Source organism: Ascaphus truei, chromosome 2, assembly GCF_040206685.1.
Source record: "Ascaphus truei isolate aAscTru1 chromosome 2, aAscTru1.hap1, whole genome shotgun sequence".
NCBI lineage: Eukaryota > Metazoa > Chordata > Amphibia > Anura > Ascaphidae > Ascaphus > Ascaphus truei.
In genome coordinates, this window is record NC_134484.1 from 422,891,779 (window position 1) to 422,907,570 (window position 15,792).

A 15,792-nucleotide genomic window follows, 5' to 3' on the forward strand; every position below is an offset into this window, starting at 1 on the left:
CTTACCAACTGTAACAAAGTATGTTAAGGCTGCGTCCACGCTGCCGCTGAGTGCGCTTAGCACAGTTACTTCAGTGAATGTGAATCTGAACGCTCAAGCGGCGGGCGCGCTCGTGCACCGACATGTACACTCTACCAAGCTCGGCGCTTGGGGAGACAAAGAAAATTGGCTTTGAAGAGCGCTCAGCAGCAGTCAATGCACACAGCACACAGCCACACACACTCATTACACACAGAAAAAGCCCCGATCCACGCCCCCAGCTCGCGCTTGCAAAATTATGCAGGACAGTCTAAATCTTGTTATTTTACTGTTTTCGGCCTCCAACCCTATTGTACTTAGCAATGGAATATGTTGGCGCGTTATAAATAAATGATAATAATACGTGGGGCAATAGGAGTTATACGGAGCGATTATATGGGGGCAATAGATTATGTGTGACCCTTTTAGGGGCTGAAAGGTTGCAAGTGCTAGCCATAAAGCAAATCTATTACTGTACCTTAAAACCTCTAATAAGGGTCAGATTTATGGCTCTTTGTCAAGTAGGTATAACATTGGTATATGCTCAATCTGCACATGCCTAAAAAATAATATTACAGAATTCATTAAATAAAATTAAATAAGCTGAAGGGCCATAAATTGATCCCTGAGATCCATGTGCAGTACTTAAGTTGCAGTCCTCAAGTTAGTTTTTTAAGCCAATTACTGGTTTAATCAATTAAAGAAGCAGTTCCTTACATCTACGACAATACAATTATATAAGCTACCGATCGATCCGTTCTCACATGATCAATCGGGAAAGATCCTGCTTCCCAGAGCATGCAATATGGCTGCCTATTTCAGAAGAGGAAGTGTTGCAGCTTCCTATATAGTTGCTATAGCAACCCAAGGAAGCTTAATACACGTAACATAATTACAATGGTTATAAAGAGTGGTGGGAGCAATGCAGTAAGTATTATCTAATACTAGACAACTGATTTAAGAAAAAAACTAATGTAGGACTTTGAATTAAATGCTGTTTTACAAGTGACATTTTAAATTTAAATTAAAAACTGTGTGGTATTGTAAGCACAACAAATACAAAAATAGGCAAATTATATAAAATACAGAGGGGAAATATTATGTCTAAAAAGTCATAAATAGGCATTATAACATGACATTTACTCTAAAAGCATCAATTTGCATGTTGCGTCCCTTTGCATCAATGTATCATGGTGCTTAGGCCAATGTTGTGCTACTTAATGAGCAATTTGGACAGTGGTTTATTGAGCAATTATGGAAGTAGTTGCCTCCCACTGCATGATAATGGGATGTATCACAGGTTATGCCTGTAAATCATGCACTTTTCTGTCATTGCGTCATTTAAACCTACCAGGCCAAGGGCGGCATAAACCTTTTCACTCAAGAAATCAGCCTTAGATCAAAACTCAAATAAAGTCTGAGGTATTTGCTATTGGGAAAGGTCGACACATGGAAATGTTTGATCCACGTTATCGAGTATATTGTGTCATCTCCCCAGAATACATCCCCAAAAAAATTAACAATGTAAAGCCAACACCTATCTATCTACCTATGAAAAATAGCATTTGTAAATCTCACTAAATTTAAAAAAAAATAAGTAAATAAACCTTTCCACATTAGAACGAGACTGGCAATACTGGTTGGCTAATCAATTGGCTTTTCTACACAATAGTGATTTGATTAAAGCAAGTCAATGTATAATATGTTGGTTGTAAAAATACAGTATGTCCTTTGTAACAAATTTCCTTTGTATTTCATAGTATGAACTGCTGTTCTTCTACTGAAACTTTGAGTAAAGGATTGGGTTGCAAAATCTGATTGAAAACCTCAAATGTTTAGAGGAGAAATTAGATAGAAAAATAATTATATGAATATCTGCTGGAGTATATGTACCATCATGAATGTGACATCTGTTTTAGGTTCCCTTTAAATCAGCATGAATCTTGGTAGCAAGTTAAAAAAAAAAAAAAACACAACGATAGACTATATATTTTTTTCGAAATCTCCAACATCTTAAAGACTCCCAATTTACATTTAGGAGAACAAAAGTACTCCAGTAGAAATTAAACAAATCACAAGCTGCAGCTCATTATCTGTTCAATACGTAACCATCTGTTTTTGCTTGACATCAATGTTAATCTTTCAGCAATGATCATACTAAACTATTTTATGTCTAGTGCCTGAGTGCTAGACATATTATGGTTCATCAGGGCATCCAAAGTTAAACCCTGTTTTCCAACGCTTTATAAACTCTCAGATCCAGGTGGCTGTTTTGAATTGATTCTGGGTCTTTCTATTAAGTAGTCCAGCATATGTAGATGCCAAGACAGATACATAATAATTAAAATATAGATGGAAATTTAAACACAATTAACTCTGGCATATGTTCAACAATGTGCTTTTTATTAATATTAGTATGCCCGATGAGTACTATGGACATTTTGTATAAGTTACATAGTAGGTGAGGTTGAAAAAATACATATGTCCATCGAGTTCAACCTCTATTACATTTGTATTGACAGTTTATTGATCCAGAGGAAGTCAAACCAAAAAACCCCAGTGAAATATTATCAAATTATATCTCATAAGGGGAAAAATAAATTCCTTCCTGACTCCAATAATGGCAATCAGATGTATCCCTGGATCAACATACAGTACATCCCATGTTTACTTATTTGATATATTATTATATCCCTGTTTACCTTATCTTTCTAAAAAGAAAAATGTCCAACCATTTCTTGAAGATATCTATTGTATCTGCCATCAGTCTCCATGGGTAATTAAGTCTACATTAATTCCACTGCCCTTACTGTAGAGAACCCTTTCTCTAGGTGCTGGTGAAATCCCATTTCCTCCAACCTCTCTGTGTCGTATGTACTGTCTTTGGGGTGAAAAGCTCTTTTAAAAGTACCCAGTCAATAGTTATCATATCACCTCCTAGACGTCTCTTTTCTAATCTAATTTACAGTACCTAGCCTCGCCTCATAAATCAGATTTTCAATTTGCGTTATTAATTTGATTGGCTCTTCCCTGTACTTTTTCTAGTTCCATAAGGTCTTTTCTATGGAGTGGCGCCCTAAGGCAATGTGTGGTCTTACTAATGATTTATACAGTGGCACAATTATGCTTTCTTCCCTTCCATCAAAACCCTGTTTTATGCAAAGATAAGATTGAATTTCCTTTGCAGCTACTAATCAACATTGAGCATTATTGCTAAGCCTGCTTTCTACAAGCACCCCTAAATCCTTCTCCATTAAGGTTGTCCCAATTTTGTCCCATTAACGTTGTAAGTACCCTGTTTATTCTTGCAGCCCAAATGCATAACCTTACATTTGTTTGTATTAAACCTCATGTGCCTTTTACCTGCCCAAATTTCCAGTCTATCCAATGCTTCTGGAGAGAAATTACATCCAGCTCTGATTTTCCTACCTTATATAATTTAGTGTCATCAGCAAAGATGGAGAGTTTACCCTCTATGCCAACCTCAAGGTCATTAATAAACATGTTAAAAAGCAGTGGCCCCAGTACCGAATCTTGACATACTCCACTTGCAACTTTAGCCCAACCTAAAATGGTTCAATTTATGACACCTTTCTGCTGTCCATCCTTCAACCAGTTTTCAATCCATGTGCAAATATTTGTACCCAGACTAATTTCTTTTATTTTGTACACGAACCTTTTATGTGGCACTGTATCAAAAAGCTTTGCAAAATCTAAGTAGACCACATCAACTGAACTACCCTAGTGTAAATTCCTACTTACCTCTTCAAAGAAACTAAAAAGGTTAGTTTGACACGACCTATCCTTCATAAATCTATTCTGACTACTGTATTACTAACAATTTTGTTATCTCTTAGGTATTCCTGAATATTATACCGTACTATACCACATAGCTTCCCCACTATTGATGTTAGGCTTACAGGTCTGTAATTCACCAGTTCTGATCTACTTCTCTTTATAAATATAGGGACCACGTCTGCTTTACGCCAATCTTGGTGTACTGAGCCTAAGGAAATGGAGTCCTTGAATATTAACTGCAATGGTTTGGCTATTACTGAACTTAGCTCTTTAAGAACTCTTGGGTGCATGCCATAGGGGCCAGGTTCTTTATTTACATTAATTTGATCAATTCCCCATTGCACTTCTTCCTCCGTTAACCAATTGTGTGTTAACATATTGTGGTTGTGGATCCTTCCTGTTTGACTCCTCCTTGGTAAATACAGGGAAAATAATGTATTTAAATACCTCCACCTTCTTATCTCCAATAATGTGCCTGCCCATCTCACACTGAAAGAGGCCTATATTCCCTTTTCCATCTTTTTGTTATTAATGTACTGAAGAACTTTTTAGGATTAATCTTACTTTTTCTAGCAATTAATTTTTCGTTTTAAAATTTTGCTAATCTGAATTTCCTTTTGCAACTTTTGTTACATTTCTTATAACTCTGATATGATGCCTGTGTTCTTTCTTACTTTAAGAATCTAAGGGGCCTATTCTATAAGTCACGATAAGCCACTTATCAAGGCTTTTAAGGCCAAAATACCTACTGTTATTCAGAAAACCTTGATAAATGGGCGATAAAGGCATGAATCGACAATTTTTGCTGTCGTCCAAAACACATCGTCAGTTGAGCGCGATAAGCGACTTATCGGCAGGTTTTAAAACTCATGCAATTCTATTGATTAGTTTAATCGAGGCTAATCGCGGCTCTAGAAAGGCGATTTTCTCCCAAAATCCTCACGCCAGGAAACGTTGGCATGAAGCTGGGGAGAAGCTGCTCAGAAGGCGGCGAGAGAGAGGGAATTTTTCCTCCATCGGATTGATGCCGGGAGTCTCCGGAGCTGATACCCATTAATATCAGCACCGGAGACCCCCGGCATGAATCCCATGCAATAAAAATGCATTTACAAGCAATTTAGGTGATGGCAATGAAGGTGTTAACTACTAGTGCCATGTTTACTGTGTGTAGTGGGAGTGGGTGGGTGTTTTGGCCTTGCCGGGGGGGAGGGGTTGTGGGTTGAGTTAACTCCTTCATTACCTTAGTGGTTAATACCGCTAAGGTAATGAAGGGGTTAACCCCTCCTGCTACCACCCGGCAGGGGTCTACTATCCCCTTCACCCAATCCATCTACCCACAATAAACAAAAAAACACATAACAATCCTACTACCCACATCCTCTATCCCCAACAACCACCCTCCTACCCAACACATGCAGTACAGTAATGGGCAAAATAACTATTATCCACATATGGATAATAGCTTATTTGCCCATTCAAAATCAAACTTTAGCCAGCCAGCATAAATAAAGTAAATAAAACTTTCTACTTAACCCTGCCATCATGAAGGGCGTCCTCGTCAGCATACTCCAGGTCCATGTCCTCCGTGATAATGGTGAAGAAATAAAGCGCAATAGAGAGCTAAACACAAATACCAAACTAGTAATACCCAGTGAAGATTGTGCTCAAGTGATATAGTGAACAACTCACTCACATAGATATCTACAGGATAATGTTTGATCACGCTTGACTTCCTCTTAAAGAACACATAAAGAGGACATAGGGTGATGCAGTTTATTGCACATGCAAACAGATGAAATAGGGAAAGGGCACACTCACATTTTCCCAAACATCAAATGCATTATTGAGTGCTTTAAGGGCACGCTCTTGACTCTCTCGGTCACCCGAAATCCTCCAGGAATGGAAAAGTCCTTTGGTATACAGCCCCACGCCTCAGTCTTGTCAATGGTGCCGTCGTCAGTACTTCCGCGTCTGCACGCGCATACAGCTACGGTGGCTCGTGAGGGACAGGACTCTTCCTCACAGGCTACGGAATCCTCAGAGGGTCAAAAAACCCTACGTGTTTCGCCTTCTATCCTTTACAGCTTCCTCAGGGCTTATGGATGCTTATACTCTGCCCTTCTGATATTTATAGGCACACTAATCAATACTTATCCAATTAGAATATGCGCCAAGGGTAATGTCCTCCGTGGGCAGCAAGAGTACATGAAAAAATACAATCTAATGGCCCCTAACCCCTTAATTACTATATCAGTTATTAATTGCCAAATTGATTAAGGGGTTAGCCCCAATCCCCCGCTACACACCCGGGAGGCCTAACCACCCACCCCGGCCCCACTATATCCACCCTCTACCCATTGATTGGTACAGTGGTACATCATACCTATATAATATGGGCATGATAAGGCACTATAGCACTCAATGGTCAAACTAATACAAATCATTAAGGCCAAAAATACACAATAATAAAAAATAATAATAATAATAGTATGTTCTTGTATAGCGCTGCTAGTTTTACGTAGCGCTTTACAGAGACATTTTGCAGGCACAGGTCCCTGCCCCGTTGAGCTTACAATCTATGTTTTTTGTGCCTGAGGCACAGGGAAATAAAGTGACTTGCCCAAGGTCACAAGGAGACAACCCCGGGAATTGAACCAGGCTAACCTGCTTCAAGCTCAGTGCTAGACAGTGTCTTTGACTCACTGAGCCACTCCTTCTCCCAATAATAAAAGAAATACACCTAAACACCCCAACAGTACATGAACTACAAAGCCTAATAGTACACATGAATACAATTGATATATCACCAAAACAGCAAAATAATTAAAATTATGTTATTCCAAAACATAAGAATACAATTAAATAAACACCTATCCAACCAATTCAAGAATTAAAACCACTTGCCAACATATCAATTAAATAAAAAAAAAATGCATTGCCTGTCACTGTATTTATCTGTACCCTAAATGGGCACAGATTAATACATTAGCAGTCAATGGGCAATGAGAAACATAAAAATAAATACAATAAAAAACCCGAAAAAAGACCTTTAGAAGTCTTCACCTTCCGAATCTCGGTATATCAGGAAGCTCTCGATCAGCGACGTCATCCACTGCAATCCGACTCCATCCTCCTTGAAGAACAGCATCAGGTACAAAAATCTTTCTTTCACCTTCTTTTATCTTCATCTGTCATTATTTTCTTCTTTTCTTTAATCTTATCTATTCTTTCAATCCAAAACCCGATGGTAAATCCAAAATGATGTTGCTGCATCGAGATCTTCCTCTAAAATTAGACGTGCAGGCATTATATATATATATATAGGGCCTGTGATGTCACATTTTAGGGTCCGATTATACAGCTCCAATCCGATTACCCCTTAATTACCACAACGGTTATTAACCGCTAAGGTGATTAAGGAGTTAGGGGCCATTATATTGTAATTTTTCTTGTACTCATGCTGCCAACGGAGGACATGGACCTGGAGTATGGTGATGATGACGCCCTTCATCATGGCAGGGGTAAGTAGAAGTTGTATTTACTTTATTCATGCTGGCTGGCTCATGTTTAATTTTATAATGGGCAAATACACTATTATCCATATGTGGATAATAGTAATTTAGCCCATTACTAAGGACTCTGAGCCATCCCTTAAGGTTGGAGGAAAGGAAATTTCACCAGCAACAAAGGAAAGGGTTCTTTACAGTAAGGGCAGTTAAAATGTGGAATTCATTACCCATGGAGACTGTGGTGGCAGATACAATAGATGTGTTCAAAAAAAGGTTGGACATCTTTTTAGATGGGAAAGGTATACAGGGAAATACCAAATAAGTATACATGGGAAGGATGTTGATCCAGGGATTTATCCGATTGCCAATTCTTGGAGTCAGGAAGGAATCAATTTTTCCCCTTAATGGGGATTTTTGTTTGCCTTCCTCTGGATCAATAAGTAACTATAGATATAGGATAAAGTATCTGTTGTCTAAATTTAGCATAGGTTGAACTTGATGGACCTATGTCTTTTTTCAACCTCATCTACTATGTAACTATGTACTGTACTGTATGTGTAGTAGTGTTGTTTTGTTTTTGAATGTTTATTGTGGGTAGCGAGGATGGGTGAAGTTGGCATTTGGCCCTTGGTGGGTGTTTATACCTAACGGGTGGGTAGCTGGAGTGGTTAACCCCTTAAATACCTTAGCGGTATTAACCGCAAAAGTAATGAAGGGGTTAACTCTACCCACAACCCTCCCGCAAGGCCTAAACACCCACTAAGGGCCAAATACCACCTTCACCCACCCCCGCTACCCACAATAAACATGGCAGTGGTAGTTAACCCCTTCATTGCCTTAGCGGTTAGCCGCTAAGGTAATGAATGTGTGTGCAAATGCATTTTTATTGCATTTTTATTGCAGTTGCCTGCAAATGCATTTTTATTGCATGGGATTTTATTGCGGGGGGTCTCCGGTGCTGATTTTAATGGGTATCAGCTCTAGAGACTCCCGGCATCAATCCGGTGCAAGAAAAATCTTTTTTTTTTCTAAGTCACTCTCTCGTTGGTGCCTCTGAAGCTTCTCCCCAGCTTCACGCCAACTGTTTCAGAGCCGCGCTTAGCCTCGATAAGCTAATCGAGGCTACTAGAATTACACGAGATTTAAAACCTGCCGAAAAGTGGCTTATCAATGCTTACCCGGCGACGTGTTTTGGACAGCAGCAAAAAATGGCGATTCATGCCTTTATCGCCCACTTATCGAGGCTTTCTGAATAGCAGTAGGCATTTTGGCTGAAAAGGCCTCAATAAGTGGGTTACCGAGGCTAGTAGAATAGGCCCCTAAGAGTCTTTGTTTAAACCGTATGATATGGTTTTTAATCATTTATTTCAAATGAGACCATGTTATGATCACTGATAGGCAAATATTCCGTCACTTGAATATTTCTTATCACTTCTACATTGCTTGATATTACCAAATCCAGTATAGCCCCTCTCCTGGTTGGCTCATGTAATTGTCTTTTAGCACCCCCCAAAAACCTGTTCCCTTTAGTTGTACTGCTAATCTCATTGCCCCAGTGTTTGTCTGGATAACTGAAATCACCCATTATGCAAACATTACCTAGTTTTGATGCCATCTCCATTTTGCAAAAGTATTTTGGCCTCCTCAATCTCACAGATATTTAGTGGTTTATAGCATATAGCTACAAACATTTTTGTGTACTTTTATGTACACTGCTAATTTCTATCCACAAAGTCGCAACATTTTAAACTTCTTCGCGTATAATAGTTTTTAAATCCAGTTTAACATATTAACATACTGCACTACTTTTTCTATTTACTTGATCCCTCCGAAAATGGAAATACCTCTCTAAATTAACTGCCGAGTCATGAGTTTCACCCCACCATGTTTCAATAATGGCTATGATAACAAATTTCTCCCATCTAGCTATTAATTCAAACTCCCCTAGTTTACCTGCCAGACTTCTTGCATCAGCAAGCATGCACTTAAGGTTGTTACTAGTCTATGCCATTGCTTATCCACTTCTGCCTGCTCCTCCAATTGATTTTAGTCTTTAGAAGTTTACTAGTATTATCTCTATTAAATATGAGTGACTCACTACTTGCTAAACTCCCCATTCTCCCCAATCCAACCCCATGACCCTTAGCGACTGTATTTCCCCATTCCAATCTATTCTTTCTAGACCATTACCTCTTGCTTGTCCCTCCCTTATGCTAATTGCGTCAAAGTTGTCTTGCTTTAGCAGGCAAACTGTATTTATGTTGGTATAATCACTTAAAACAGCCAAATATTAATTTATATGTGCACTGCAGACTCCCATTCATTCACATAGATATATAGATGTATGGTGGGCGTCTACATCAACTGTGAAGAACTATTTTAGTTTTGGAATGTCAACAGCCATGTATGTTGCGACTCCTGTGTCATGTAATCACTAGCATAGGCATTATATAGCCCTGGGGTGTCATCAATGACATTTCGATTGTGGTCTTGATCACATGGCCTAGACATGAGCAACTGTGGCATGACCAGCAGAGAACATCATAAGGGCTAAGAGAGTACCAGCTCTTGTGACATTCCCTGAATGTCCTAAGGGCACTATAAACTTTAAATTTAGCATGCCAAATGTAAACAACTAAATGAGGTATAGTCTATACATGGTGAACCACAGAACCCTTATAAAATGTCTTCAGATTCCACGGAAAGCATATTTATGTTACATCTGCATTGTGACATTCTTACCTTATATGATTTAGACTTTATAAAGCATTACAATACCAATACACTATGTTTGAGATATTTCATAAAATATTTAAAAAATGAGAGAACTGACAAAATATTCCTACCTTTTTAAAACAGAGTGCCTTCTTACAGCAGAGGTGATAACATTAGAGCTCTTCCTACTTTCTGAGCTAGAAGGTTTAATTGGTCTCTGATCTTTGGACGCCTCTCTTTTGTTAAGAATCTTTTCTTCCTTTATATCTTTGTTTTCAATTATGTTTCTGGAAAAATATGAAATAGTTCTAGAAGTCAAGCGCACAAACTGATCCTCATTTTCAGTGATTTCATGTTTTTCAAAATGTTATTTCACTTTCAATTAAATCAATACAATTTGACACTGTCACAGTAACAATTAATCCCTGAGAACACCTGCTTCCTTATCATTGCAAAGAGAGTTAATGTTTAATTGGAAGCATGATGAGTTCTCAGACACAGAACTCAAAAGGAGACATAAGAAACAACTCTTCATAATTTGAAAGATTTTTATATGCAAATCATGGTGTCATGAAGACCAATAATATCTCCAATCAAAAATACCTACCCACAAACTATTTCACATGGAGAGTCGTTATTATATAACCGAACTGGTGGGTAGGAACATACACACAAGGGGAAATAGCAGTGCTAAGCGGTAAGGTACTTTCGAGTTATTCCTTAAATTGCGATAGTGCCAATCACACAGAAACTCAAAATTGAAGTCAGTGAGTTTCCGTGCGATAGTGCAGTTATAGGCACTATTGCAGTTAAGCCATACTGATGCAGCGGCCGTTATTCGAACACTTCACGTGTTATGTACATCGGAATCCCGATTTGAAACCGCGGGATGAATTCCAGCCTCCCCGCACTAAGATGCGAGCGCGGCGAGAGCAGAAAAACGCATTTTAGTGTTCTGGCTTTTAAAAACATGAAATTGACACAGCACAGTACTGTACACATTACAATTCATCCATTTTATTGCAAACAAAGAAACAGAATCCATGAAATTCAAACAAAACATCTGCGATAAGCGTGGGTGCCTGGGGCGATTGGCCGCGTTCATACTGCGTGGGGAACAGCAGAGAACTCAAAATCGGCGCTAAGATGTGTTTGAATAACAGCCGCTACATCAGTATCTACTTGCATTTCTCACCTTGAATTGGCCGTAACAGGTCTTGCCGAATTGGAAGGTGTTTTATAGAGTAGCACCTCTTAGTAAATATGGCCATTTGTGCCCTACAAGGTGCCTTAGCACTGCTAAATAAATAAATATGCCCCAGTGTTTTTAAAAACTCTTCACTATATATAGGAATTTAAAATAAATGAGATACATTAATTTCTGATTTTTCCATTTATTTGGCATACCTTCATCATATTTGTTATTGCTATTCAATGTAATTGACTACTGAATTCAAATGTTTGTATAAATCAAAATATAATTTGATAATGCCTTATGTCTGAGCTTTTTCTGTAAAGCTACAGTACTTGTATGCATGATGATATACAATCTTCAACTTAATTAAAGTTTCCACAAAACCTTTCCATTGACAAAATAACCAAGTTTTACTGAATTTATTTAGGTTCTGTGTATATTGCGAGTTAATTTAAAATGTCCATAAACTATGTGCATAGTAATGCATGAGAAATAAAAAGACAACATACTCCTGGTGACCATTAAGGGTAAGATTCTTCCATCTCAGAGATGGTTCTAATTTCTGCTTGTTAGTCTTGCTTTTTACAAGGGAATGCCTTGTCTTCTCGCGTGCTTTCTTTTCTGGGTACTCATTAGACCGATAGTTTTGGCTCAGTTCCTCAGCATCAACTACATCCACATGTTGAATCTTTTGAGTCACTGGTTTGTCTTCAAAAAATGTAAAATCCTAGGAAAAAATAGTAAATTTATGTCAATCATATTGAAATCTCAATGAATGCTGATGGGAAAAATAATATGTAAACCAATGTATGTTGGCCGAAAAAAAGACAACTAAAATTCCCATTTATTAATTACACATTGTCACATACAGGCTTGACAGAGTGTGTGTGTGTGTGTGTGTGTGTGTGTGTGTGTGTGTGTGTGTGTGTGTGTGTGTGTGTGTGTGTGTGTGTGTGTGTGTGTGTGTGTGTGTGTGTGTGTGAACACAACTGGAAAACAAGTTGCCTTACCCACTTCCCCGCCAGGCACTACAAATGGGCACTCACACTATACACCAATTATGCTGCGACCACAAGGATTCAAGGGCTTACACCTCAGGAGTACCTGGTTCCCCAGAAGAACACATAATAACAAAAAATAATAATTTAGGGAAACCTGTCCAAAAGGAAAGTAAGAAGGCCCTTCAAAAGGTAATGGGTTTAATTAGAGGTCAAAGTACAAAAGTACTTGTTACATTTTAGATTTAATACAAAAAAAGGTGTTAAAAGTGCTAAAAAAAAAAAAAAAAGAAGATTACACAGGTTATAAAATAAAAAGGAGTAAAAAAGAAAACCTTTACATTACTACACAAAGTTCTGTTCATCCGCAATGCCAAGGACAGTAAGTCTGGCTACATCTGTAAAGTTATCCAAGGGAAAAAAAACTCCAACGCACAGCCCTGAACAAAGTAGGTCCCACAAAACTAATTAAAATATATCAAATGCTTTATTCTTCTATAATTCTATGGAAGAATAAAGCATTTGATATATTTTTATTAGTTTTGTGGGACCTACTTTGTTCGGGGCTGTGCGTTGGAGTTTTTTTCCCTTGGATCTCTCTGCATTCTACTGGCTGCACGCTCATCAAGAACTACAGGACTGGGGCAATACAAATTGTGAGTAGATATTCCTCTTTCTACCTACCTCTGGACTCCCCCAATGAGGCTGTAGGTCTGATTTTCTTCATATTTCAGCCTTCAGCCTTCAGGGCTAGAGTTCTTGTTAATGGTATATGCTACATTATGAATACATACCTCACTAGCCCCAGTACCTATTTTTCTACATTATTACCTAAAGGATTTACACCAGGATTGGACTTTTATGTTGGAGCGCATATCACTAATTGACTGTACATCTGTAAAGTTGTAGTCTTAAAGGAGGAAACCAAGCGGGCACATTTATTTTATTTTTTTTACATAGGATTGAAGCGGGGCATCCCTGGAGCTGAACCCCATTAATTCAGCTCTGGGCATCCCTGATTCCAGAGATACAGATCTCGTTATGGGGTGCAGGTAGCAGCTATGGCTGGAGTTTAAAGTTGCTACATCCAGTGGGCCAATAGGAAGCCGAACTGGGTTACGTTATGGCTTCCTATTTGCCCGCATGGCATGCACCTTTAAAAAGCGTCCATTATATAATCCCTGCTAGCCATGTGAAGTGGCTACCAGCATCCCCTAGGGAGGTAAGTATCTTCAGGGGCAAGGAGTCACCAGAGCCGAATCACCGGAGCTGAAATTAATAGGGTTCTGCTCCAGAGACCCCTGCTTCAATCCTATGTACAGTAATAAAAAAAAATTAAAAAGAGAGGGGGGGGGGGAATCGCCCACTTGGATTGCCTCTTTAAGAAAACACAATACTGTATCTACTTAATTGTTTGATTACCAATTAAGTCATGAAACCTTAACTTTTCAGGACACAGACCCTCATGCACGGCACAACTTACAAACACATTGAGCAAGGTTAATACCTGCTGAATTGCTGCAATGCTGCACACAAACTTCAACCTTTCATGGCTTTATCATGAGACATCATGAAAAAAACTACCCATCATAGAGTAGTAACAATGGATAGATCCTTACAAAAACAGAAGTCGTGGATAAAAAAAAACAAAAAATATTCAGTAAGTATAAAATAAATACGTAAAAACTTCAAATGCTATTGTATTTTACCTTAATCGTTTCCCTAAAAATAATACATTATCAAAACAGTTAAGGTATGAGAAATGTCTTATATAGAATCATTTAACGATCTGATAACAGTATATGGGTGCTAATTTGGTACAAAAAGTTAAAATGTGTATATTGTATTGTATTGTATGTCTTTATTTATATAGCGCCATTAATGTACATAGCGCTTCACAGCAGTAATACATGTGGTAATCCAATAAATAACAGATAATATAAATAACAGATCATGGGAATAAGTGCTTTAGACATTAAGGAAGAGGAGTCCCTGCTCCGAGGAGCTTACAGTCTAATTGTATTGTTTTTATATTGTATTGATACAGTACTTAGTTTTTTTAAATATCTTGTTTAATAAAACAAAAGAGAAAATCAGCCTTGGAGCGACAGAATGCTGATTTAACAACATCCAAAGGTTTCATTGGTTATTTGGTTTGGACATATTTTAACTAGCAAGAAATCACTGTTATTTATTTGTAATAATTTTGGCTGTGTGAGCAAAATAATACAAGGCAAGATGGTTCATATTATGATTATTTCAAACTTAAAGGTCCATTCCAGGCTTCTTTTCTATAGGTGGAAAGAAGAGGGCTTGGGGAGTTGAACCACACTAATATCAGCAATGGGGATACATGCTTCACAAGATACTTAACTCCGCAAGTATTTTTTCTGATTCCTAACTAGGAAATAAAACTAGGTGGAACCACACTTTTAATCTTAAATTTGATTCTTCAAACAGATTTTGCCAATGTCAATGTGCAGAAACTAATGAATCCGAACACAATGATGATGGATACCTTCATTGAAAATTCCCTACAAACAATGGTCATAAGAACTGTAAAGGTGATCAACTAAAGAAACACAATGCATGCCTCTCTGAGAATGGCGCAAAGACCATATGTTTTCTGGCTCCTGTGCCATTATTGGAATGGCATAAAGACACTAATAGGATTGACAAATCTATTACACTATAAATGTATATTTACATTATCTCTAACTGTGCATGCAATGTCTTGTATATAATGTATACTCTGTTCACTTATGTAACTATGTATTTGTAACCATGTATTATTTGTCATCTTAACTGTATGTCCAGGACATATTTGAAAACAAGGGGTAACTCTCAATGTATTCCTGGTAAAACATTTTTATAAATAAAAATAATATGTGTGCCAACTAATCAAACAAGTACATGTTTGCAAGACTTTCTGTTGAGTTAACCTGCACAAATGCGTATCCACATTGGAATGTTGGGCTTATCTCGGTTGCAGTAACTTTTTCAATCACTATTGGATTCCATCTATTAAACTATCTGTAATCACATACAGAAACAAAAAACATTGGGGTATCCTAAAAAAAAGATAACATTCTAAATGAGATCCGACTGAACAACCTCAGATCTATTTTAAAAGAGCTCCAAACCTCAAATCAAAATTGGCACCAAGTTGTAATATAAAACATACATCTAAAGGTAATCTATAGATTCAATTCAAAGGATATTACATATGTCCCAGATGTATCGCATCTAACCTACAAACAGAATTTTTCCTGTTTGGGAATTGAAAAAATTGCAATTAAAGAACGAGGAGGAGATACATTAACTCTTCTAGACAGTAGGGAAGCGTATTGGATTTGTATCTTAAAAATACGCTTTCCGATGGACCGCAATATAGATTGGAACTTGGGTCATTTTCTAAAATAAATTATGACAATCAGTAAGTAACTAGCCCAATCCTTTGTAGGGAATTCTAGACCCATTGGGATTTAGATATTATGAGGTATATTATTTTAATTCATTGCATTTGTCTCAAAAAAGTTTAACAACTCAAAATCTGGAA

The 15,792-nt window shown here is 37.8% G+C and overlaps 1 protein-coding gene across 3 annotated transcripts in view; it reads right to left on the reverse strand.

Moving 5' to 3' along the window:
• Nucleotides 1-15,792, reverse strand: part of ODAD2 (outer dynein arm docking complex subunit 2) — a 273,021-nt gene that overhangs the window by 186,281 nt on the left and 70,948 nt on the right. For all 3 annotated transcript variants that reach the window (XM_075587666.1, XM_075587667.1, XM_075587665.1), the window contains exons 8-9: nt 11,745-11,962; nt 10,172-10,327 (exon numbers count right to left, since the gene is read on the reverse strand). In XM_075587666.1, coding sequence (XP_075443781.1) covers nt 10,172-10,327; nt 11,745-11,962 — 374 coding nt within the window. The remainder of the gene's footprint in view (nt 1-10,171; nt 10,328-11,744; nt 11,963-15,792) is intronic.